Raw genomic sequence first — 25,110 nt, forward strand, 5'->3', positions numbered from 1 at the left:
GTTCTTCATGTATAGTTTTTCAGAAAGATAAAGTCCCGATCAAAAACATCTAGATGTTGTAGATATTATACTATAAGCAGACAGTGATTTAAAGAGAGGACATTTCAGTAATCTAAATCCTCAACAGAAGACCTTTAGATCTATTTAAGACTAAGGTTTAATCTCTTCACGACTAAGGTTTAATCTCTTCAGTTGTGTCACTATATTTTATGTCAAGAAAACGAGGAATTTTGGTGCAGAACCATGATGTATACGAAAATAAATGTTCTACTAGCCTGCACCTAGCAGTTGTGAAAAGCAAATAAGATAAATGAAGAAGCAGCAGCGAAGGAAATGTAGTGATGTCTGTTTATGTGTGATATTATTCATTTCTGCACTTTGCATTAAGCAAATTGCTCTTTTATTACAGAGATGTGCTATGGGAGAGGATTAACACCCCTGCCAGAATTTTTCCGCCCACACCATGCACAGTATGCAAACTAAAAGCAAAATATGAAAATTAAAGGGTACCAAGGTACAGAGTTAATCCATGCAGTCCATTTCCAGATGTGATCAGATTATCTGCGGCAACCCACTTTCACATGCGTAATACGACGACACATGTCCCCTGGTTGTTTGACAACTGTTGTGCAGTTCACAAAGCCCTGCCAAATGCAATGCTACCAGATTCAGTAATCTAAATCCTCAACCCTAAATCAACCCAAAAATAGGCCTATGTGATCGTATTCAATCATTTCTCATTAGATCTCATTCTCTTTAAGTCCGTAAAATGTACATCTTATAATGCCAAAACATTTATCAGACTCGCCAAACTCATCTCATTTTATGTGGTTAAAATCAAGCCTCCCTTTCTGTGCAATACAGAGGAACAACAGAAAAACAGTTTGTAACTCTATAAACATTTTGTTTATAGAGTTGTTTTAAAAGATGACTATATTAAATGAGATGAGATGACCAGGAGTCATCAGATTTTAGCAGATTACTCTTTGGGGCAAACAATTTTTTCAGCCATCTCTTAATCCTTTAAGCTTTCTTTTTTTCTTTTTTTTTGCATTCTGCTGCTGGCATGATTTGGTCTTATTTTTCTTTCTAACCTATACTGAACTCAGGAGGTGATAAATGTAACCAAACAACAGATCATCAGACAAACAACATCCCAGCCACATCTGACATTCACTTGGGTTGAAATATAGAAATAGCAGAAAAGGTGTTTTAAACAAAATCTTACGCATTATTTTAGAGACATAGCCGTTTATCTATAGTAACATTTGTGAAATGCCCTGAGGTATTTTCTACAGAACTTCAGCTAACCATATTCATGTTTGTCATGTACAAAGGGCAAATTCAGAGTCAGTTTTGAAATAAAGATGCATAATCTTCTTTATACATTTAAACACACTGATTCATTGTTTTTTGACAAGAAACCCTTTAAAAAATTGCATCAGACCAGCAGAATCAATTAGGAAATTATGCCCTCTGCTGGCCGGCTATAAAACCATTAGGTTGAATGTTACCAATGCACACATATGAAACAACTTTGGCATTGATTAACCTCATTGGAAAAGAAAATCGTAAGCATTTTTATATAACATCATAAATAACTATGTACATGTACACAGAGTACAACCATTCCCAAGAGTTAATACTGAACACAATATCACAATGTTTGATACAACCTTGTTTTAATAGAACATCTGTACAACCAAGAATGTAAAAAAAACCAAAAACAGCTAAAATGAAGAACGACTCACTTTCTCTCTTTAAAAAAATATTGTCTGCATTTTGCTCCTTGTTCACAAACATTTTTTTTTTGAAAATCCGAACAAAAAGTATTGACAAAAATGAAACATTGAAAGGCAATTACATTTCTTGGCAATATAAATATAGTGGTATGAACAAGGTTTCTCAAACATCTTGTTTAGGAAGGGCATTACTGAAAACAGTGAAAATCTGGCCACCGTCTGAGTCACCAATCTCGTTTATACAAAACCAGATTAATTTTTTTTTAATTTTATTTCAGATGTTGATATTTTGATGTGCTCTTAATGGTAAATATGTACATTCCTAATGCCAGTAGTCTATGAGGGAGCATGGCATCCCTATGGCATTTAGTTGTAGGTGTAGTCCGAATAGTAGTCTGACCGACCACCCCCTCCCCTCCCAGGGGGATAGCCCCAGTTACAGGACGGGCCCCCTCTGATGTGACCCCGGCCAGGTCTAGATCTCATGGGATGCGGTGGTACTCCTCGACCCCTGAAGCCACCACGCATCATATCAGCGGTTCCTCCTCTGGGATTGTACATGCTATTGTTGTGTCCGCCTCGGCACAAGGCTCCCAGTGTGGCTCCGGGGATGGGTAAGAGTCCTCTGCTTGCAGTGCCACCCCTGGTAGGAGGGGCTTGACTGCTTCCCTGACTCTCAGAGGAAGAGTTCACGGGAATTTTGCTGCCTTGGCTGCATGAGGTCGAACTACCCAGCGCACTTCCTTTATCTCTACTGCCCTCCTGCTGGCCCACTTTAGAGGTTGCTGAAGCAGGGACATCATCTTCCTCTTGTCCACGAGAGGTTCCGCTCTCAGTGTCTCCCACCCACGATCCATCGGCAGGCCTAGCAGCCTCAGTTTGGGCGGAAGGAAGAGTGCTGAATCCTGCCCCACTCTGTCCAGCCGCGTATCCCTGCTGGGCGCCCGGTGTAGGAACCCAGCTGTAAAGAGGTGGAACAGGGGGAATTGGAGTGAGGGCTGGGAAAAGCGTAGCATCTGGGTAGGAGGGAAAAGTGGTGTGAAGAGAGGACGAGGAAGAAGCGGAGGATGAGGAAGCAGTCTCTACACACATCTTAGCAGTTTGAGAGCCAGCAAGTCCTTGCTGATTAGCAGTTGCCGCCCCAGACACTCCCATACTGTCAGGAACGGGACCAGATGGCTGAAGAGAGGAGGCTGACTCTGGAGTAGGAGGCACCTCCACCGAGCTAACCGGCGGCTGCGGGAGGGAAAGGGGAAGGGTGAGTGGTTGGGTAACGGGTAAGGTGCAGGAGTTTGTAGGAGGTTGAGTCCCAGGAGGAGCAGTAGTTTGACTGTACTCTGATCCTCTGGAGGCCACGCTGACAGGAGATGAATATGCCGAGGACATATGGTATGCGGGAGAACCAGAGTAAGGGCTCCACTGTGCTGAGTTGGGACACAGGTAGCTCTGGTGGGGATTCACGCCAAAACTGGCCAGGGAGTCCTCTACTTCAGGCCTAGGTGTGCCGTCCTGACTGGCAGCTTTATATTGAGCGATGGCAGACTTCAGAGCTGCATAATCAGTCAAGTAAGAGCCCTGGGTAGGGAAGGTGGTAGGGTTTGGATGCACAAGTGGATCGATAATGGGGTCCAAAGAGGGTTGGTCAGGGAGGGGAGGACGAAATCCATCAGTCTGAGGCGGAGGGGGCTGAGGTGCCTGCGGTTCCGACAGGTCATTTTCAGTCTGAATGGAAGTCTCGTTGATAACCAGCATGTCATCTTCAGAGTCTATAGACATGTCCTCCTCATCTCGAACTGCATCAGGCTCCACTGAGCAGTCAAAGAGAAGATACAGTGTCAACACCTATAATTTCTTTGTGAATTTTGTCAGAAGCAGTAAAGAACTCTGCAGTCTTTACCTGGATCAGGAAGGGCAGCCAATGCTACTTCTTCTGGGACACTGATCAAACTCTGGAAGTTGTTCATGATGTCATTCATACCCGCAATGATCACTCCACTACCGGAGAACTGTGAGAACGTGTCGTCATGCCTTTCTGTATATAAACACAGCACAGATTGATTAAGAAACATCACAGATGACTCCACATACCCCCATTCATAAATACCAGCCTTCAACTAGACATGTTGCACGTACCTGTGAGGAAGATGAGGTGTCGAAGCTGTGTGTGTTGAGCCTGCAGCTTTACCAAACAGTCCAAATCAGGAGCCTGCCTAGAAGGAGTGTCACACTCATGATAAGGCAGAAACTCCACCAGGTGTTTCTTCTGGTATGTCGTCAGCAGGTTCAAAAGATTCAGGGCCTCAGTGTTTAACCTGTGAAAGGAAAGATGTGTGAGATATTGGAGACTAGGAGTCTGTCAGGATTGGTGAATTAGACTCATTCTGTCTCTAACCTGCTGAGCTCTTTAAGCTTCTTCTGAGTCTTACAGTGCACCTTCCACTTCCAGGGTGAGCCCTGTTCCTCCAGGAACTTAAGAAACGCCTGTAGCTTCTCTGTAAACATAAATGTCAGTTCTTAAAGTCTTGATGTAATACAAGTAGAAACAGTTATATATTGCTATATATTGTTATCCATATTGCTATATACATCCGAGTGAAATGGTTTATCAAAATTCATCGGTTGTTGATTTGATGGAGGCAGTTCTACAGTTTGGAAGAAAGGTTCAGTTTTAAGCAGATTAATGATTGGAGAAGTACGTCACCAGATAAGTCTGTTGTTTTCAACGAAAGATAGAGTAATGATGTTTTTAATAAAAATTATGTTACATCTTATTTTAAAAACAAAAAAAACGTGGATAAATAATTCACAATAAGAAAATTAAGATGCTTTTAGAAAATGCTGCCTTTAAATTAATATTTTATTAATTTTATTAATTTATTAATAATGTGTGGATACACACATTTTTGCATTCACACTTAGGCTGGCGACACACTGGCTGCGTGGCGTGAGCATCTCAGCTGCGTGGCATGTCCATTTTTATTTCGGCTCCCATGTTAACAGGTTAGAGCTTGCACACTGCCTGCGTGCTCAGGCGCGGCTAGAAATAGAACCGACGCCTATTTTTCACGCAACACGCAAGCATTGGAAGCGTTTCCAGGCCAAATAGAATAGGAAAATATGTTTATATGTCATTTTGACACGATTCTGTAGCCTATTTTGCTGTCAATACTGCCTGCTATAGATAAAATCTTTGCTGCTATATATTTATGTTTAACATGAAGTATAGGCCTTCCACAACTCTCTCCCCATATGTCGAATATATCACCAATGAGGCTTATCATATGTTACCTAGCAGCAGCAGCGCCGCGTCAGACACGTTTTTGGTGTGCAAAGACATAGAAAACGCCACGCAGCTGAAACGCAACAGAAACGCCACGCTCATGCCACGCAGTCAGTGTGTCACCGGCCTTAAAGCTATGAATTTAAAAGCACACACAGTAAACTTTTGGATAGACCATTTCAACATGATGGTGCCTGAAGATTTTGTAAGCCACTAAGCCATTCAGCTCTTACCTAGTGTTATATTGTCTGGGTTGAGTATGAGCTCATCCGACACAATAAGACCTCCAGACACGAAGAGCTCATTGTAAGTGCGATTCTTCACATCATCCAGACTGTCCACTCCAGCAAAGTAAACTGTAGGCAATTTCTTCAGAGACACCAAAGCTGGGATCTAAAAGGGGTATAGAGGGAACAATGTCTCAAATGCTATATACAACTAATAATAATACTTTACGGAAAAAAAGTTTGCAATGGCGAGTTATTAGTTACCTTATGTACATGAGCTGCGATATCCTCATTCTGAATAATGATCATAAACTTTTGCTGACTTTTAATTTCTAGGTAATTCTGAGGGTTGCAATCAATGTTTCCAAGACTTCTTAAATACTCCTGTAAAACCAAACAAGGGAGGTGAAAGATAAGGGGTTTTAAAGGTTGGTCAAAAGTATCAGACCACACTGTATATTCTGACATTTAAATACTTTCAGACCTTGATCTCAGTGCAGAGTTCACTCTCCTCATCTCCTCTCTGAATGTAAAACTTTACTGCATTCTTCTGCATGATCTCCATCAGTGTGCACAACACATCGGGCTTGATTTGTCCAATAACACTGCCCCCCACAGTGCTTGAGGTTACTGCAAGAGTAGGCTCAGAGGGCATCTCTGGGACTGAAGGGATTGGAGGATGCCTGGCACTTCCTGCTGATGGGGAACACATAGGACTTTCCACAACATCTGAACCCTTGGGGTCAACTGATTTTTCTGCTGAAAACAGGTGGACCTCTCTGACAGTGCCAAGGCGATGCTTGGCTGAAGGAGGTTTAAGGGTAGCTTGCGACTTGCTCGACAAAGCCTGAGACTTAGGCACTGGAGATGATGTTTTAGTGCGAGGATGAGCAGCAGGTGAGGGCAGCGTGGGTTGGGCAGGAGCTGGCATGACAGAAGGGGGTGGAGCAGGTGGCAAGAGGGCGGGCACTGGGGCAACGGCAGGTGGTGACGTAACAGCCACAGGTTCTAAAGATGTGCCGGGAGAACGGATCATACGGTCCATCTTTTCACAGAGACTGTTAACGTAGCCCTGCACAGGCAGGGAGGAGACATATTTGGAGACAAAAGGTGAGAATGAGCTTGCCCGTATGGCCTGATCCTCAAGTCGTGGCAAAGGAGTTTGGGGAGTGTAGGTTATATGTTGGTCCTCCATCATTTTCTGAATCCCTGTGCAGAGGTTCTGGAACTCACTGTCGAGGATAGTGTCTACTACTTTGCCCGTAGTGTGTCCCTGCTTCTCCACTCCACTAACAAAAGGTTCACAAACACCCTGTAAAGCTAAAAACAGAACATGTTTGTTAGTTTTGTCAATCCATTATTATTTCAATAAATTTAATAATTTATTATTTAAAATATTTTTACACTGTACAAGTGTTTGAGGGGGTATACAAGGTTTGACTCTGAAAGAAGGCATCTTTAAATCAATAATTGTTATACGAATGTAAACTCATTAAAGTGACTATAATGACTTGAAGCACCAAATCAGCATATCAAAATGATTTCAGAAGGATCATTTGAAACTGAAGACTGGAGCAATGGCTCCAGAATATTCAGCTTTGCCATCATAGAAATACCTTTTGAAATATAATAAACAAGAACATTTATTTTAAAATTTTAATAGTATTTCACAATACTACTACTTTTACAATATTTTTTATTTAAAAAATTCTAACCAACCCCAAACTTTTTGAACAGTGGTGTATGTTTGTATGTTGGTGAACAAGTCTGTTGCAAGTATGCAGGTAAGGACGAACCTGTGGTGGATATGCTCCAGGGATTGTGGCTCTGATGTGAGGCTTCTGCTGGACGGGAGAGCTGCTGCTCCAGATTGGAAGAGGGACTGTACACATCCATACTGCTCCTGCTGCAGGCTATTTGCTCCTACACACATATACTAAAGGTTAACTAAAACAACAATTGAGTGTGGCATTAGATATCGTGAGGAACAGTCCACACCTCCAAGCAATCCAGGTTAACCTGCTCCTCATCAGTACGCCTGCTACGCAGGTCAAGATCACAGTGGGCGGCTGAGTCGGTGGGCTCGTATCCCTCTATGTCTTTGGGGAGAATTGCAGGCTGGCTGCTGGCAGTGTTAGAGTTCTGGGCCATCCTGTTGAGCGTGCTGAGGAAGAGTTTGAGCAAGGCATGTGTGTCTCGGAGGGTGGCACTCTGAGTAACGCGCTCCCGCAGGTCCGTGTCACACAGCCCCATGCTGTCCATCACCACTAAGAGAAAGAGAAACCAGCTGTCAAAAAGGAGCTCATGTCTCTAAGGAACTACAGTCACACTCTATTGAGCTCTACATAATTTCTCTCTTTTTTTTTTTAAGATGACATAAAACCCAGGCATGTTTTTGAGAGGTTTCATGGGATTCACTTTTTAGTGATGGTGTAATTGGAAACAAAAACACAAAAGAAATGCATACATACAGAAAAACAAGTCATAAAGTAACTAAATAAGTTGCAGGCACATTCTTGCATTGTGAATTATCACTGTTAATAATTTCACAGTTTAAGGTCCTTCAGCACATACAGTGACTCTTAGGGTCGGACTGATGCGTCAGCCTCAATCTGACGTCTTCTCTCTCTGCGTCTCTGGAGACAGTTCATGCAAGTAGATAGAGCACCTAGTCTCTCATTAGGCACACTGTACTTCTATTAGACGTGACACAATCACTTCACATGACCCTTTGAATACCACCTTTACTTAAATAACAGCACTAAATAAGAGATAGTCAAGAAGAGAGAATTAAGAAACTTTGGTAATAATTTCCACTAATTTTCACAGCCTTTACAATTTCAAAACTTTGATACTTTCAGGTTTTCCAAGACTCTGGGAACCCTGTATAGTGAAGGGGGTGGATGTACCATCCCTCTTCATGTATTATATAATGAATTGGAAATCAGCTTTCATGTTCTGTTCCAGTGAAGTCCTGACAAAAACTCAGCCTTGAAGGGAAAAGATATTGCCTATGTTTTATCTAATTTTGCTTGCAGGGGTTGTTTAGTATTTTTTAGAAGCATGTGACCTAGCCAAAGGAATAGTCTCCAGGAGAGTTCAACAGTGGCCCTAACTGAGAAGAGTCAATAAGGAATTTATGTGACCATCACCAAAGTTTCTTACATATATAAATTGGATAAAGTGTGTCAAAGATAATGACGACATTTGCATAAAGAACAGAATACTATGTTTGGATGCAGCTAGAATGATCTGTACTGTTAACATATCAGAACCTGTAGGAATGACATCCACTGATTAACTATAAGTACTAGTGTATCTGTATCCTAAATTAGTTTGAGGCTGGATCCTCTTACTCATTTTCTATGGCCTTTAGAAGTGTGTAGAACTTTGTATTCAGTAAACTCTGTCAACTGATTGACAACTTTGACTCCTGGTCTTCATTGAGTATATTGGTCTCTTTATGTTGTCTAACTGTTATTCCTCTACAATAGTATCCAACCTCCATGCTGTACCTCTAAATTTTTTTGGCACAGACTTACCTCTCCCTGGCTCTCCATTCAGTAGACCTGTCCTAAGGTACTTGCTCACACTTCCAGGACCTTCCCTCTCCAACCTCCTCTTCAGGCCAGCGGGGTCCCAGTCCTCCTCTCTTTCTGGCCCACTGCCCTCCTCCTTGCTCAAAGTCCGCTTATGTAACTGAATCAACTTTAGCAATTTCTCCATCTTTTCTTTGTCATACTCACTCTGTGTTCTCTGAGCGCCACCGTTTGACTGAGAAACCCCAACTGTACTGCTGCTTGAAGCCTGTCTATCTGACCCTCCCCAGTCTGAGACAGGACTGTAATCTTCTGCACCTGCTGGGGGAGATGCTGCCTCCTGTTTGCTTTCCACCAGACCCTGCTGCAGCGCCTCCACAGGCAGCTGGAACTGTCCCGGACCATATATGTAAGAGTTCAGTGCCACATCAATATTCTTAGGACGAGGCGCCAAGTGTTGGCTTGTCCGGTCATCCAGACTGTGCCGGTATTCTACAATGTGAAAGGGCCGGATAGCGCCTTGCTCCTTCTGGTTGAGGTAGTCCAGCGCCTGAAGTTTCAGTCCCACCGCAAGCTCTTTGGGTGGATTGGCACGCAGCTTGTAGAGACCATGATGCAGGGCGGGAACAAAATTATCTAGTTGGTGGCTGATTGGGTCTTTAGGCTCTAGTGGAGGATCCTCATCAACTCCAGAGTTCTTCAAAACTTCACAATAAAAAAGCAAACGCCATTAGAAGGACTGCATAGTGATGCATAGACACTTAAAATGCAAACAAACTTCAAGAAACTACCAAAAAAATAAACACTTACTCAATTTCGAGATCATTCTTTGCTCTTGAAAAACAAAAAGAGCCTGCAAAACCCTGTCATTTCTTCCTCGTCGCTCTTTAAAGAAAAAAAGAAACAAACACACAGCCTCCATTATTCCATGCCAAAAATCACAGTGCCGATGCAATGTACAAGGTTAAAGACTATGCATATACATACCAGTGGTAGCGAACAACTGAGAGGACGAAAGGAGGAAGAGAAATCCTTTGTCTATCAATGGCTTCACCAAAACCTAGAGTAAAGAGTTTATTTATAGCATGACTATAATAAAACATCATCAATTTTACTTCTGCACATCACATCACTGACACAGATTCTATCAACAGAATGAAGAAACTGTGTAGAGGGTGGGCGGTAACGCTATGCAGAGAATAATTCAATCAAAGTGTAAAGTGGCCTGTGAATGAGCTCACCATCCTTTCTCTCTCAAGCCGGTGAAGCAGTCCCGAGAGACTGTTTTCCTGTTTACTCTTCCCCATGACGTCATACAGGCTGCAGTACATCCCACACTTCAACACTGCAAAATACCACAAGACATTATCACATCAAATGTTTTGCCATGTATTGAGCTGAAAAGCATCACTGGTACTCATCCTACCCTCTCGTGATCCACTGTACGCCTCCCACGATAGCAGAACCGGCGGAATCTTTCTCTTCACTTGATCAATATGCATAGCCATATTGATGTCAAGCTTGTCTGGCCTGAAAAAGAAAAAAAAAATTTTTTTAAAACCAATGCAAAAAACATTTGTTAAATTGCATTGGTTGAAAGAAAGGAGACTCACAGTTTAAGAGGAAGGTGAGCGAGTCTTGAAGACCGGATGTATACTTGATAGACCTCCTCTCCTTTATTCACCAGTGAGCCACTCCAAACTGTATATCTTCGTCGAACTAAAGCATCAAATAATAATACAGTAAGTTAGATAACATGCCCATCTAATCATTTTATTAGGTTGCTATAAAGAGAAATACGAATCATACCTCTTTGCCCTTCATATAACATGCTGTTTAATCTACTAAAAGAGAAAATAAATTGTTATAAATAAAATAATAAAACCAAAACAGAGTGTAGTACACTTTCTACACAGATCACCAGTTATCCCGTTCATACCTGTGTGTGGCCGTGGCCGATTCTTTGCCTTTGTATTGAAAAGACACAACTGCATATGGCAACACATGTCTCGGCCTGGATCTTAGCTCCTCAAAAGCAAATTCATAGAAGTATTGCTGGAATAAAACACAGAAGGAAATCAGATACATAACAGGTCACATCTGTACACATTACAAAGCAAAAGGTCATATTGAAAAACTCACTCACCTGAGTGTGCTCAAAGGCCCTATACGACAATAATGAGGTCACTTTGCTGGCATTTTTGTACACATGGCTGTCATATTTTAGGGCCGGCTCAAGATTATTTTTGGGCATGTTCTCAAATATGGTCTTCACTTTACCCTGCAGAATAAAACAATGTCACTATTGTTTTTGAAACCGCAGTGAAGTTTATGCACTTTTTATTTTTGACACATTTGATGCTTGGCCACAGACTTACCTTCATCACTTTAAATATGATGATGTCTCCAGCAGCACCCACTTCAAATGGATTCATTTGTAACAAATCTGAGTATTTTGAGAGGTAAACCCCTAAAAATAGAAAAAGGATAGAAGAGTTACTTGGGGCGACATTCCTGTGACCCACAAAAAGCCCTGGGGTAATCCCAAGAAATTTGTTAGCAATCCATTTGGAATGCAGAGTCTCTACATAGAGCATACTATGTTTGCTAAGATTAAATATTTGCAGAAACTATTTAATTTCACCAGTTAAAGCGATCCTAGTCGCATTTACAAGATTTACAAAACTGGGTTTGTGAATGTCTCTAAACACATAGCAGCTGCTTCACTATTCAACCATACAAAGATCATGTATCAGAAATTTGCCTCAAATAAAAATAAAAATGAACATAATATTACTTCCAAAACCTCAAACATGCTCTGAAAATAGACAGAGGTAATAGGGGTGACCAAAATATATAACAGATGTTACTTAAAAAGTTTTTCAATGCAAAAATGAGCGTCTGTAGCAAGTTTGGTTAATTAACATTAACTTGGCCCAGTGATCACAAGAAAGTATGGAGCAGTGGTCTTTTTGGCCCTGACCAATTCAACTACTCCAAACCAAAGATCAAGTGACCACAGTAAGACAAAATCCTCCCAGGACTCCCCTCCCAAGCAAAGGATTAGAGCTAAACAGATATAAACACTCACTGGAAGCACAACGCTCACCTTTGAGAGGGCTTCCCAGATTGTTGACCCGCGAATGTCCCACAGAAAGACCCTTTTCGCAAACCCAGTGAGCCTTGTAAAGAAAATCAGATATTCCTTTGGTTAGTCACACTTTTGACCAAGACTATCGCTAAATTATGCCACTTTCTGATAAATACTTAGACAAGAAAGTGGTTACACTGACATTTTTCTTCAAAGTACTGCCAATATTGTAATTATTGTAGCAGTTATGTTGTAAATGCATTATAAACACTTTACAATTCAATAAATTAACAGGAACGACAGAGAACACAGAACAAGAATAATACTGAGTTTTGTTTATACTGCACCCAAAAAAGATATGTAGTAGTACAAAATTCTACAGTATTACAATTAACATAACACTCACAGACATTGTGTCACTAAGCAAAACCAACACAACCTCACCTTATTCCTATCAGGTAGCAGAAAAGCATAGGATTCTGCGAGTTCTGCCTCTGTCCTGCCATTCTGCTTCAGTTCCCTTTTCTTCTCGATGAACTGTGAAGACAAAAATGACAAATTATTCAATATGATATCAGTATTTGATTCACTGAAAACTGCCCCCAAGTGGCCTGATGGGTATTTCAATGATCTAGGCTTTTACAATTGCAAGCAGCTCTCTCACCTCTTTCTCCAAGAGTTCGTTGTGAATGAGAGAAGCTTTGGTGTAGGTGAAAGTCCCACGAGATGTGGCGTCCAGGTAGAACGAGGACAGAAGCTTCACAACTTCCTCAAACTCTCTGGAATCTGGAGACAAATGCTGAAGGAGACCTGGAGGACAGCACACATTAAAGACAGAGCTCATTATATCAGAACAACATCAATGCATTCAATAAAAGAAACTATCAAGTACATTTATAGAAGCTGTATAGTGTATTTTGATTGTGTTGTTTTTTTCCAACTGGAATGCATAGTAAAGAGTTGCACATAATATGACAAGCACTCTGTGCAATGTGATGCATCTTGCAGTTCAATGCAATAAAATACATATTTCAAAACTAGTGAAATTGGGTTTTTAATAGCCGACGCTTAAATTATGTTGATACTTACACAAAATAATGAAATAATAGATTGTCTTATTTACTAAAAATTCGCTAAAAACAAATGAAATAACATTTCATAACCAGTAAGCAAAACTATCGAATGTTTGGTTAGTTGCGTTAATCGACTTCATAATGGCCAAACGAATCTTCTTGGTTGATTCAATAATCATTCAAAACATTTACGAGGCGACATAAAGCGGGGTTAAAAATATATTTGAAATGTCTAGTCCTCCTCTTTAGAACAATAGTTTAGTGCCTGTTCTGCAATTTTTAATACGATAAAGCGCCTAGAGACACAAACTTGCACAACAAGGGTGACAGAGTGAGAGTTGTCATGCATAACTACTTCACAACTATTACTACAACCACAAGTTTCGCTTTCATTCAGACTTTGTCTTTATTCCTTTAGCGCTATACGGAAATAGTACGGGAATGAATGAGGTGTCCAAATAAGGTTGGTTGTTCAGGACTGACAGAAACGTCGTGCGTAAAGACTGAAGGGAGAAATGCAGTGGTCAACCGAATCACACTGGTGCCATTGATGAGGAGGGGAAGAAGTGTGTCATGTGGTGGAGCAGTATATTGTACGGTGTGGGAGGAGTGTGGATCCAACTAGCAAAGCAATGACACCGGCCTCCGTGAGGTTTAAAGCAGCGACACATAAATGTGTCTTTTTTGTGTCGAATGAATCGAATCCTCACGTGCAGCGACAGTTGCACTAGAGCGCCGACTTACCTGCAGCTCTGAGCAACGCACTCGCTAAAAATCCATTTAGTAACTAGTGCAAACCTTTTAGGCTAATCACGTGTTTCGTTATATAGATCCCACGTTTATATATCAATACAGGTCTATTCATTTGACCCGAAGCACCAAAGAGCGCGCTTTTAGCGAACTTGAAAGCTGAGAAACAGAAACAGTCCATTTCGGGAATGGCAGTTGTAGTGGTAGTAATGGGACACACAACCTTTCCGCTCCTTGATTTTCCTCGGAATCTGAAAATTCCTTCTTGGCAGCTCCTCGGTGGACCTCGGCAGTGTCGAGGGGGCACCGCCACAATTTTTCAGGTCCAACAGCCCTGCCCTCCGCCGCTCAGAGGCATCTTGTTCAGACATTTGCTCGTCTTCACATTCAGCTTGATCGCCATTTTGCTTGGATGTGGCCGTACTAGAGGCTGACAACAATTGTTTCTTGCTGTCGCCATCCTCCAATGTTAGGCCGCCGGTCTTGCTGCTCTCCTTGTCGATTTTTCTCTCCTGGCTGAAATTGCAAGCCATTTTCGGACCTGCAGTCACCTAGTCAGCTGGCGATGAAGTTGGTTTCAATGCCGCTTCTCGGAGTAATTCTCCTTCTCAACCAGCCTCCGCCATTATGCCTGTGACGTATACCTTCCCCACCACTGCAAAACTCTGGCGTCACTCTGTTTACATTCACGCAGCCTGACGCCCCCCGGTGGCGCTATTGAGAACTGCGCAGCGTCTGGACGTCACGACCGCTATGCGCATGTGCATCTTCACATACAGATGGCTAGAGTGTAACGTTTACGAGAGGAGCCAAGAATGAATCGTCGAGCTGTCTGACGACAATACAACTCTTTGGGGAAAGTCACTGCGTATGTTTGTGCACTTCCTCCCACCCAGAATCATTATATTTCATGCAATACAATCACGTGACATATCGAGATATTGACATTTATTACATATTTAATTCTTACATACAGTATACAAATTACATATGCACATAGCTTATATTTAGCATTTTTCTGATAGGCCTACAAATATTTTCATTACATATCATTAGGCCTAACATAATTTGAGAGAAACGTTAACTTTAAAAATTCTTAATATTTAGTTTGTTCTCCTTTGACTTTTAATGACAGCTGCATGAACTCCACACGTTTGTGAGAAACCTGATGCATGATTTGATGCATCTCAGTGGAAGAACTTCTGACTGCTGAAAGATCACATGATCAGTTTCACAGATGGGCTTATTTGATTATTCACCTAGACATATTGCAAAATTATACATTTGTTTCAAGGGTAACATTGATGGTCCCTTTTGAACATTCTGTTGACTATATAACATTACAAAAATGTGTCAACTAACTCAGAGTATTAGTAGACTGTCTACTTAAAGGGATAGTTCACCCAAAAATGTTGTCATCATTTACTCACCCTCATGTTGTTCCAAACCTGTATGAGTTTCTTTCTTCTGTTGAACACAAAAGATGTTTTGAAGAATGTTGGTAACCAGACAGTTGACGGCACCCATTGACTTCCATATTTTTTTCCCCTACTATGGAAGTCAATGGGTGCCGTCAACTATTTAGTCACCAACATTCTTTAAAATATCTTCTTTTGTGTTCAACAGAAGAAAGAAACTCATACAGGTTTGTAACAACTTGAGGGTGAGTAAATAATGACAGAACTATCCCTTTAATATCCGCTAACATTTTATTGTGATGCTCCCCCAACAGACATTCTACTGACTATAAGTAACTTTGCGACTACATGTCAACTTATTCTAACCCTACCAGTCTACTAATAATCTAATGAAAGTTAGTAGACATGTAGGTGCAACGTTACTTAGTCAACAGACCGTTAAAGGGACCATCAAAATAAAGTGAAACCGTTTCAAGTTTTAAATGAGCCAAAATCATAAACTTCTGTCTTTCCAAATTTAAATTAAATTTCAAATCACAGATTTTCAATGTGGCCCCACTGTATCTGGATTTTTTAATTTTTTAAAACGCAAACGAATATTTCACAACATTTTTTTTTTTCAATAAAAAGTGAAAAAAAAACGCATATCCATCAGCAGCTTCTCATGTACAGATTTATCCATCTAGTTTTACTCTTATTCTGTCAAACTTCCTCTACTGTAAACATCATACTCTTTGAAGCGAATATAGTCTTTGAGACTGGCAGGCAGAGGCAGGAAACTGATAAAAACTGGAGCCCTCAGACGCAAGCGACCCAAAGAATCCCGAATTTTCAGTCTGCAGAGATGCTTCAGGCTTCGAGCGTTTTCTGATGAAAGCAGAAAACATACTTAAATATATTTTGGAATATGCTGCATTTCAATCTACGTAATCACTTACGACAAGTATAACACAGCACATATGAAATCTATAGCCTACATCTGGGTCCAGTTGCATAAACATAGCCATTATATTAATAACTGTTGCTTAAAGGTAATCAGTTTTACTTTTTGGTATCAAATTAGACCAATATGTAACTTTAAAAGTTATAAAGACTTAAACTTTTAAAAAATAAATTATGATTAACTTGTAAGACTATAGTCAGTTTATGCAACCGGCCCTGCTGAGAATTCCATGTTAAAGGTTTTCAGGATCTCAATCTCAAGATGTGACAGGAGACTCACCTTGAATCTTACATATTTCCGGCCACTGTTTTTGCTCAACCAGAACAGTCTTCAGTTTGGAGCAGAGAGTCACGTGATCAACATAATCCAACATGATTCTCACTACTTGAGCTGAGATGTGCTTGAGCCAGTACACTGTGATCACCTCACAGAACTGCACAAAAACAAGTTTAGACTTACCCAAAAATGAAACTTCTGTCATCATTTATTCACCCTCGTGTTTTTACAAATGTATGACTTTCTGTTTTGTTTGTTTGTTTTTGTTGATAATCAGTTGGGTATAATTTTGTTCGGGCCCAAACATTCTTCATAATATCTTTTGTGTTTTGCAGAAAACTGAAAGTCATACTCTAAACATTTGAGGTTGGTAAGATTTTTTAATGTTTTTGAAAAAAAGTCTCTTATGCCCACCAAGGCAACGTTTATTTGATAAAAAATATTCATAACAGTAATATTGTGAAATACAGCAATTTATTCCTATGATGGTTTAGCTGAATTTTCGGCATCCAGTCTTCAGTGTCACATGATCCTTCAGAAATCATCCTAATATGCTGATTTGCTGCTCAAGAAACATTTATTATTATTATCAATGTTGAAAACAGTTGAGCCGCTTAATATGTTTTATGGAAACTGTGATAATTTTTTTTTTTTCAGGATTCTTTGATGCAATAGATCCAAATTATAAACGTTTTTTTACTGAAACTTTTATTAAATTGAATGCATCCTTGCCAAATAAAAGTATTACTTTCTTTAAAATAAAATAAAAAGATTTACTGACCCCAAACTTTTGAACGGTAACAGTGCATGTTTAGAATGACATGAAGGTGAGTAAATGATCATAGAATTATTCCTTCAACAACACCAGATCATTTTCCTTGATACAGCCACAGCTTAAAAATGAGTCTTACCACCACGTCTTTGATTACAGAGGTGCTCCAGCCCTCATAATCCACGGGAACATGTGAGGCCTGTCCATACGGACAGTCAAAGCAGCGCTGCACGTCATAACCGCTATTGAGCAGCATGCGCAGCATCACCTCATCCTTTAGAGCGTACTGAAGGGCGGAAGGGAAGTGGGTGGTGTTGACACGGGAGTAGTAGTTAACGTTGGCACCGTAGCGTAGCAGAGTGTTGATGAGCTCGTAGTTGCCCAGTCTCATGGCTACCTGCAGGCAGTTGACTGGGTCTTGATTGAGCATGGCTCCGGCCTCCAGGAGCAGCCTCGCTGACTGGACGTCACTATTCGTTACAGTGAAGAACAGCGCTGACCTGCGCTCGTCCTCATAGTTTCTGCGCACTCTGGGGTGTAACATGAAGTTGGGGTCAAACCCGGAGCTCAGGAGTAGATCCAGGCACTGAGAGTGACCGCCCGCAGCGGCGGAGTGCAACGGGCTCATGCCGCTCTCTTTGATCACCTCTTTCTTAGTCACAGGGATCAGCTGCTCCAGTGCTCTATGAAAGACACAAACAGATTTTTTCTATTGACTTCTGGTTGGATAAAGGGTAAGCACTACATCAGGAGTGAGTTACTCACAGTAGATGCCCACGGTAGGCTACACGGTGGATGGGGAGATGGCCTGTGTTGGACAGCACGTTGGGATCGGCTCCATACTCCAGCAGCAGTGAGATGATATCAGGGTTTCCTGAAGCCGCAGCATCGAATAAAACTGAGGCTGAACCTGGAAGATGAGGCTTGGACCACACACTGGCCCCTGAACGTGAGTGGGTTATTAAATATGATTAAAAAAGTGATAAATGATAGACAGACAGACAGACAGACAGACAGATAGATTGATGGATGGATGGATGGATGGACGGATAGATAGATAGATAGATAGATAGATAGATAGATAGATAGATCAAGTCAGATAGGTTACTGAATTTCTAGTCACAGGCACATTTCAAAATCACCTTTCTGAAGTAGAACCTCCACAACGTTAAAATGTCCAGCTTGAGCCGCAAGTCCTAAAGGAGTGTGTTCACAGACATCAATGGCATTTGGGTCAGCGCCAGATTGTAGGAGCAGGTTTACGAAGTTATCCAAGCCAAGCACGGATGCCTCATGCAGAGCGCTTCTTTGAAGTCTTCCTTTTTGGTCCACTGTGGCATTGTAGCGTAGCAGCAGCAGAGCCAGGTCATACTGGTCATTCTTTACGGCTGGACAAAAGTCAGTTCATGTATTTATTAGACTTGTGTCAAAGATAGTCTATCGTATCTTATGCAATGATGTTAAAATTCAGGCTAATACCGATAACTGTTTTCATGTTTTTATTAACTACAGTCTTCACTCAGGCTTTCATAGCAGTTATATTATACACTATTTTGTCTAAATAAATTTTAAATAAAACACTAAAAATTAAAATCAATCATGATTTTAAAATCAAAATCATCAGTTGTTATCAACCATTCCAAGGCCCCCAATTGCCCACAACAATATTCAAAGGATCAATGATCAGGATTTTAAAAAAAAACATTTTTTTACTTCAAATTTTTCCCCGATTAAATATTTTAGAGCATGGCATAACTGTATATTCATTATAGAAATGCCTACCGTGTTTTAAAATTATATTAATGTACATAACTTTTTCAGGTCTATGGATCACACTTTTAAAATTAAATAATAATTAGAATTTAAATAATTGCACTAATTTTGATTAAATTAAATTTTATTTAGAGAGAGATAGAGAAAGAGAGAGAGAGAGAGAGAGATTTGATAAAGATTACATTTAACGGTGTTATTAGTGTTTTTTAAATATTCACTTTAAGTGAGTGTTAGATGACAGCAAGGTCATCTAAATGTAAAAAATTAGGAAATGTGTATGCATAATTTAATTAATTCAAATTAATAATAATAATAATAAAAAAATCTCTAATATCAATTGTTATCCGGTATGGAATTGTATGGTATGGTATTGCTTATATATTGTACATCTTGGGTGCTAAACTTTACTTCGTGCACTGAACTGCATTTCACACTACTGTATGTCATTTATCAGTATAACATGAATTAAAACAACATTGTGAAAAAAACAAAAAAAAGTGTGCTTACAAAGTAAAAAGTATGCTAAAAATAGCACTGTGTTCCTCACCTGCAACCAATGCAGAGTCATCATCCTCGTTTTTGCAGTCAGGGTCACAACCGTTCTGCAGCAGGAATGTGGCATTCTCTCGGAGACCGTGGACAACAGCGAGAAACAACGGAGTCTCCCCTCTTAGAGTACGGCACTGCCCTGACCCCTGAGGAGATGCTGAATGAGGAATTCTCATTAAGAAATAATTGAACATGTTTTTTGGGGTGGTTTAGTGAGGTAGATCTATCTCATGGACCTGCATAAGTGATCTCCAGAATGCTCCTCTTGTGTTGCACCGCTGCCTTATGCAAAGGGATCCAGCCCCTGCTGTCTGCATTCGACAGAGCCTCCTTACGCTGCACCAGGACCTTCAAAGCATCCTCATTACCTGACATCACACATGCACACACACACTCCAGAACTTCTACAGAGGAACACTGACAATGCTCATCAACATTTGTGGAGGATTTAGCTCTTACCAGCTTGTATAGCAGTGAAAATTTCCTCATGGTCAATGAGGTCTAATGGATCACTGTTGTGGGACATCAAAACAAAATGTTTCTATCATTAGACACACACTATTAGTGCATTCAAAATGGTGGGATTTACCTGTACCTGGTAGCTGAATCAGTATGTTTGCTGGACTCCAATAGACTCTGTTCAATCATGTACTGAGTGGCCTCATCTTCATCCTCATCCCAGTCATCCTCCGCAGCATCATACACCTCCTCCATCTTTCAGTAATAAACTCGAATTTGGCAACCAAAACCACAGGATTTAACAGCAAATGGCTTTTTCTGTTTTTACAATGTGAAAAAAATAGTTGATCACTATCTTTTTCGCCATTTCAAATTTGGCACCGCAATAAACGGACTGGTCTAGTATAGAAAAACATTGTATATTATGTAAAGTATGACTAGCAGTCTGTTAGTTTGACTCTTGAATTCAATGTTTTAAGTAGTTTTTTTTGCAAGAGACTGTATTGAACAGGTTTACAATAGCCAAAGCTGAAAATATCTGCTCTTGAGCTGGCTTGAATTACAAAAGGATGTAACCGGCACTCAAAACTGTAAAATTCATATTTAGAATGAATATAAAAGGAATAACAAGAGCCTAACATCATTATTAGCTGCTTTGGTAACTTCATTCTTGAAATGACTGTCTAATTACTTTGAGAACGGTTTGTAAACATGCAACACATCCCATGCAATCTATTTCTATAGAGCTTTTCCAGGAGGAATAATCTGTTTACAATTCAAAGGCAAATGTTCATTCTACCTTGAGACAACGGGAAATGTGGAAAACAGTCGTGGCAGTTGTATCTGTACTGTGTTTTTGGTCGCTTTACACTATTTATATCCCTGCATGGTTAAAAATACTTGCTCATATGGGGCCTGGGCCAACCAACCAACACCTGGCTTTGACCCACTGCGTGACAGTCGGTCTTGCAACTCTACCCTACCAGACAGCTGATCTGAGAGTTCATGTTCTCAGCATTGGTGTTCTTAGGAACATATGCAATGGGCCACGCTTTCTCTTGTATTCAGCCGTCTATTTGAATTGAACCTTCACCACACGGCTTGAAATTCACAGTGGACAGTACAAAACGCACAGAGAACCTCTCAGAGAAACAGGAAGCTGTGCATTGATTAAATAAAGCCATCCCACCAGAGACGCACATTAACACTGATGTATTAATTATTAAATCACAACAGAAAAAAAATGGAGGAATATTCCTTTGTACTTAAAAGCAAGAATATATTCCCAATTTGATCCACCAATTTAATGTACAGTAATGTAGGCAAGCAAAAAATATGCCATTTTAAGAACTAAGCTACAACAATTGCTAAGAACTTCTAAAATAACACTGAAATATATAAAAATCTCTCCGTGTTGACATTTTTAAAATTATATTAAACATTATAATATAGACTGTATCATGAAGAAATGTTTTGTTTAAAGCATATTTCCGTACTGAATTGTTTTCTACAAAATATAAGCATTTAAGTTGATAAAAAAAATTATAATTATGCATAATATAATATCCTAATAAACAATATTAAAATGTCCTTGCGGAAGTTGCATTTATTTGAAATAGTCAGAGTACATTTGAGCAGCAGAACAAGTTTCTCTTTTAATGCAAGGTGTCCATAATGTTTTTAGTTATGGAAAATACAGAAGACTATATTAACATTAGCGGACTGAAAGTGTGTTTTAGATCTTCTGAAAAATATATTTTTTACCAGTCTGGATCTCCCGGAATAAAAGTATCAATGTAGATATTCTAGATGTACTTGGAAAAACACAATGACATGCAAAGAGGACAATCCTATCAAATTATGATTGTGTTTGTTAAAAATATCTCAAATCAATTGCTGAGATAATATTTCTAATGGACACAGTGGAAAATCATAAAAGCTATGTGTGGGAACAGTAAATAAAGTGCTGGTTCAGGGTGTCAATCGTCTAGTTGACATAGCAAAGCTACGCCTCTCTTGATCCAGTGCTGAGGACGCTTGCTGGTTGCGAGCATCATGCTGATGACGAAGTTGGTTGAATGGCCAGTGGTGGACAGAGTACCTTTACGCTCACTGGTCTTGTAGAGGGGACACACATAGATGCTTTGGGGGTGTTCCATGCCCCTCTTGTCCGCTAAAGACAGGTTTAGAGAGGTTGCTGAGCAAAGTAACTACAAAAGCATGAAATGATATATATAGATGTATTAAATAATCATCACATAACATTTATTATCTTACTTGGTTTGATCCAGATGATAGGGACTGCATCAAATAAAACCTTTGGATGCTGTTCGGCCAACACTCCACTGCAAGGAAGAACACATTTCATGAAAATATAGCAAAAAATTCCAGCATCTTCCTGCCATGTAAGCTTCTCTTGCCTTTTTGTATCCCACTGAGCTCCATCCAGGAAAAGGCCATGAATGTAGACTCCATCTTTAGGAGATGAGTCTGAGGTGTCGAATGGCAGAACCTGAAGCAATAAAGAACAAAATGTAGCTCTCAAATATTCTCTTTATGATGAAAGTACTCTGAGCCTATAGACAGTTGCAGTAGAGGATACCTCATAATTAAAGCCAAGCAGGTCAATGGGGATGGAGTACTTCCTGGCGTAGTTCTGCAAGGCTCCTGTTAGGAAAGCTTGAGTGAAGAAAAACCCAGACAACCAGAATACATGGGGCTTCTGGGTGTCATACCAGTCCTGGAAAACAATATGACACAGAAATATTAACAAAGGCAAATTCAATTGACTTGATTTGATCAAAAATACAATAAATACTGTAATATTGTGAAATATTATTACGATTTAAAAACTATTTTCTCTTTAAATATATTTTTAAATGTAATTTATTCATGTGAATTTTCAGCATCATTACTCCAGTCTTCAGTGTCACATGATCCTTCAGAAATCATTCTAAAATGCTGATTTGCTGCTCAAGAAACATTTATTATCATATTATTATCAATGTTGAAAACCGTTGTGCTGCTTAATATTTTTCTCATGATTTTTTTATATTTTGAAATAGAAATCTTTTATCATTACTATTATTTTTGATAAATTGAATGCACCATTGAATAAAAGTTAGATATATATAAACTGACCACAAACCTTTGAATGGCGAGTATCAAAACTTTTTTCTACAATATTTGTTTTAGTGAGAACAGATTCATTATTTGCAATCTTTCATTGGAGTCTAAAAAAAATTACATCACATTGAAAATCTGAACAGAAAGTTTAAGGGTTTTGTGTATTGAAAGAAAAATTCTGCGCTATTTCTGTTACTAATCAAATGCTGGCAAATTTGCGACACTGATTGCATGCTGCTGTTATCAAATTTAAATTTTTACTCAAATTGTTAATTAAAACATGCACTGAAAAAAATACATTTAAAAAATGCGAAATATTTCCAGTTTTACAGGACGCCTGTAATTTTTACAACTTAAACCGTATATTTCATTATGTAATTTAATGTTAATTTACCTACTTTAACTCCCAAAATCTGCCTTATAATCCTAAAATGTAACGATAACCACCGATTTTTACCGTAAATTATATTGCAATTACTAGTTTTTACTAGCAAGAAAACATACATTTTACATAATTTTACACTAAAATTAGAAAGAATGTGACGTTAAACCATTTACAGGTAACTTACACTTAAAACCAATTTTTTTACTTTTTACTGTAGCATTTTTACAGTATCTTTCTAATTTTACAGTGTAATTTTCACTAGTTGTCTGATACTTTTGGCCTCTGTGAGGAGTTGTCTGTTTGTGATCACTGACCTGCAGAAATTTGAGTCTGGCTAGGAAGTCGTTGACATAGCTGCCCAATGGCTTGAGACTGGGATAGGAGCATTTGGCCCACTTTTCTGGCACTTTCCCCACCAGAAGACCACCAGCTATAGCCTCTAGCTCTGCATCCATCACCACCAGCCCCTTAATGGCCTTTATCAGGTTCTGCAGACTTACACGTATAGTACTGCTCAAACTGAGAGAAGAAAGTACACAGAAATTATAGAATAAACATCTTCATCTATGTAGAATTGTTCCTATAGATGTTTTTGATCTAAAATGAGCTCTGCAGACTCACTTGTTATACCGCTGCATCTCCTGCACAAGCACCGTATTCATGCTCTCTTCATAACACACAGGGAATTTGGCAAGGGCAGACTCAATGTCAAAATTACCCGGAAGCTGCATGACCGAAATCAGAACGTCAATAAGTCACTGGCACATTTGCAAATAACTTTTTATCCCAATAACAATTTCTAATCTTAAGAATGATGAGTTACTTTAGACAGGATGTCATTAGCAATGTCCAGTAGAGTGGTGTCCCCGCCAGAGCCGCCCCCTCCCTTTGAGCCACCGCCCTGGGTCAGGAGGAGGGAATCAAATAGTAGTTTTGTCTGTTGAAGGTCTTTGGAGATGTCCACATTCTCATGCATGCCAAACACCTCGGGATGCTGGTTAAAAGGCAGGTTCTGTGGAGCATATGCAGTGCATTATATTATCGTCGTTTCATGAGAGTTTGAATTTAGTTCGAAGTCAGCAGCTATCATGACAAAGTCGCACCTTGATAAACTCCACATAGTCTTCATATATGGACTTTGGAGGTGCATGATAATTGCCACTGGGGGAGAAGGAGTAGCGTGGGTGGTCAATAATGTCTTTGTTGTAGAAGTCAGCGAGGATCGTCATGAGGAGGCGACGGTCCCAGTCATCTGTTACACGGCCTCCGTAGTTACACTCTCCAGTCAGATACGTGATGGCCTCAAAGGGAACCTCCTGGTACTCATTCACAAAGAGCTGAGGCACAGAAAGTAAATATAAAAAACATGCATTTTTCCAATCTTTGTTTAACAGATTTCAACTGTTATAGTTTGTTATATTAAGGTCACATAAAACCATATAGGAGACTTTTTCATGCCTTCATTTGAAACTTTTCAAATGACTTTTATATGTAGATTTCAATATTATATTGGTAAATAGATAGAGACACTACTGTCTCTAAACAAATTAGAGACACCGCTTACTGTACAGGATTGTAAAGGACAACTCAAAATGCATCTGTTTTCAATAGCTTTTAATCAGTGACAATTTTATTATATGTGTTGCCTATGTGATGCTCTTTTCTCTTTTTTTGTTCTGTGTGACATTGTAAAGCACATTGGTCAAC

At 39.8% G+C, this 25,110-nt stretch overlaps 3 protein-coding genes across 7 annotated transcripts in view; all 3 read right to left on the minus strand.

Moving 5' to 3' along the window:
• Positions 1-1,354: 1,354 nt before the first annotated feature.
• On the minus strand, positions 1,355-14,359 carry tasorb (transcription activation suppressor b). Of its 4 annotated transcripts, none has more exons than XM_084099143.1 (23): positions 13,926-14,359; positions 12,544-12,689; positions 12,324-12,416; positions 11,898-11,970; positions 11,167-11,258; positions 10,935-11,069; positions 10,728-10,843; positions 10,598-10,632; positions 10,402-10,507; positions 10,215-10,318; positions 10,030-10,133; positions 9,776-9,848; positions 9,599-9,673; positions 8,792-9,493; positions 7,248-7,516; positions 7,046-7,172; positions 5,734-6,569; positions 5,514-5,633; positions 5,256-5,415; positions 4,135-4,234; positions 3,876-4,054; positions 3,640-3,774; positions 1,355-3,550 (listed from the first exon to the last, which is right to left on the minus strand). In XM_084099143.1, exons 1-23 carry the CDS (start codon positions 14,233-14,235, stop codon positions 2,109-2,111), a joined length of 5,532 nt encoding a protein of 1,843 aa, XP_083955269.1. In that variant the 5' UTR covers positions 14,236-14,359; the 3' UTR covers positions 1,355-2,108. The 4 variants fall into 4 exon arrangements, with proteins under 4 accessions (XP_083955269.1, XP_083955271.1, XP_083955272.1 ...); XM_084099145.1 differs by having other exon boundaries at positions 8,996-9,493; positions 13,926-14,356; XM_084099146.1 differs by having other exon boundaries at positions 8,996-9,493; positions 10,598-10,629; positions 13,926-14,347.
• Positions 14,360-14,636: 277 nt separating this feature from the next.
• asb14b (ankyrin repeat and SOCS box containing 14b) lies at positions 14,637-20,757 on the minus strand. 2 transcript variants are annotated; one of them, XM_084097907.1, is made up of 10 exons: positions 20,692-20,757; positions 20,029-20,210; positions 19,893-19,945; positions 19,670-19,801; positions 19,432-19,590; positions 18,254-18,499; positions 17,877-18,054; positions 17,251-17,794; positions 16,343-16,496; positions 14,637-15,987 (listed from the first exon to the last, which is right to left on the minus strand). In XM_084097907.1, the coding sequence occupies exons 2-10, from the start codon at positions 20,145-20,147 to the stop codon at positions 15,815-15,817; spliced, it is 1,758 nt and encodes a 585-aa protein (XP_083954033.1). In that variant the 5' UTR covers positions 20,148-20,210; positions 20,692-20,757; the 3' UTR covers positions 14,637-15,814. The 2 variants fall into 2 exon arrangements, with proteins under 2 accessions (XP_083954033.1, XP_083954034.1); XM_084097908.1 differs by having other exon boundaries at positions 20,029-20,147; positions 20,692-20,724.
• Positions 20,758-21,483: 726 nt separating this feature from the next.
• dnah12 (dynein, axonemal, heavy chain 12) overlaps positions 21,484-25,110 on the minus strand; it is a 30,262-nt gene continuing 26,635 nt past the window's right edge. Inside the window, exons 66-73 of the mRNA XM_084099757.1 lie at positions 24,507-24,740; positions 24,227-24,415; positions 24,025-24,128; positions 23,718-23,922; positions 22,495-22,632; positions 22,313-22,404; positions 22,170-22,237; positions 21,484-22,065 (exon numbers count right to left, since the gene is read on the minus strand). Coding sequence (XP_083955883.1) covers positions 21,872-22,065; positions 22,170-22,237; positions 22,313-22,404; positions 22,495-22,632; positions 23,718-23,922; positions 24,025-24,128; positions 24,227-24,415; positions 24,507-24,740 — 1,224 coding nt within the window. The 3' untranslated portion in view covers positions 21,484-21,871. The remainder of the gene's footprint in view (positions 22,066-22,169; positions 22,238-22,312; positions 22,405-22,494; positions 22,633-23,717; positions 23,923-24,024; positions 24,129-24,226; positions 24,416-24,506; positions 24,741-25,110) is intronic.

Source organism: Abramis brama, assembly GCF_963993115.1.
Source record: "Abramis brama genome assembly, chromosome: 22".
Taxonomy (NCBI): Eukaryota; Metazoa; Chordata; class Actinopteri; order Cypriniformes; family Leuciscidae; genus Abramis; species Abramis brama.

Excerpts from the sequence above, each read along its gene's own strand:
- tasorb (XM_084099143.1), bottom strand. The coding sequence starts at position 14,235 with ATGGCTTGCAATTTCAGCCAGGAGAGAAAAATCGACAAGGAGAGCAGC. Across the intron at positions 7,173-7,247 it reads TTAACCTGGATTGCTTGGAG|GAGCAAATAGCCTGCAGCAG; the intron begins GTGTGGACTGTT and ends ATATGTGTGTAG. Across the intron at positions 4,235-5,255 it reads CCCAGACAATATAACACTAG|AGAAGCTACAGGCGTTTCTT; the intron begins GTAAGAGCTGAA and ends TTATGTTTACAG.
- asb14b (XM_084097907.1), bottom strand. The coding sequence starts at position 20,147 with ATGGAGGAGGTGTATGATGCTGCGGAGGATGACTGGGATGAGGATGAA. Across the intron at positions 17,795-17,876 it reads GCCTACCGTGGGCATCTACT|AGCACTGGAGCAGCTGATCC; the intron begins GTGAGTAACTCA and ends TGTCTTTCATAG. Across the intron at positions 15,988-16,342 it reads GGAAATATGTAAGATTCAAG|AAAACGCTCGAAGCCTGAAG; the intron begins GTGAGTCTCCTG and ends TGCTTTCATCAG.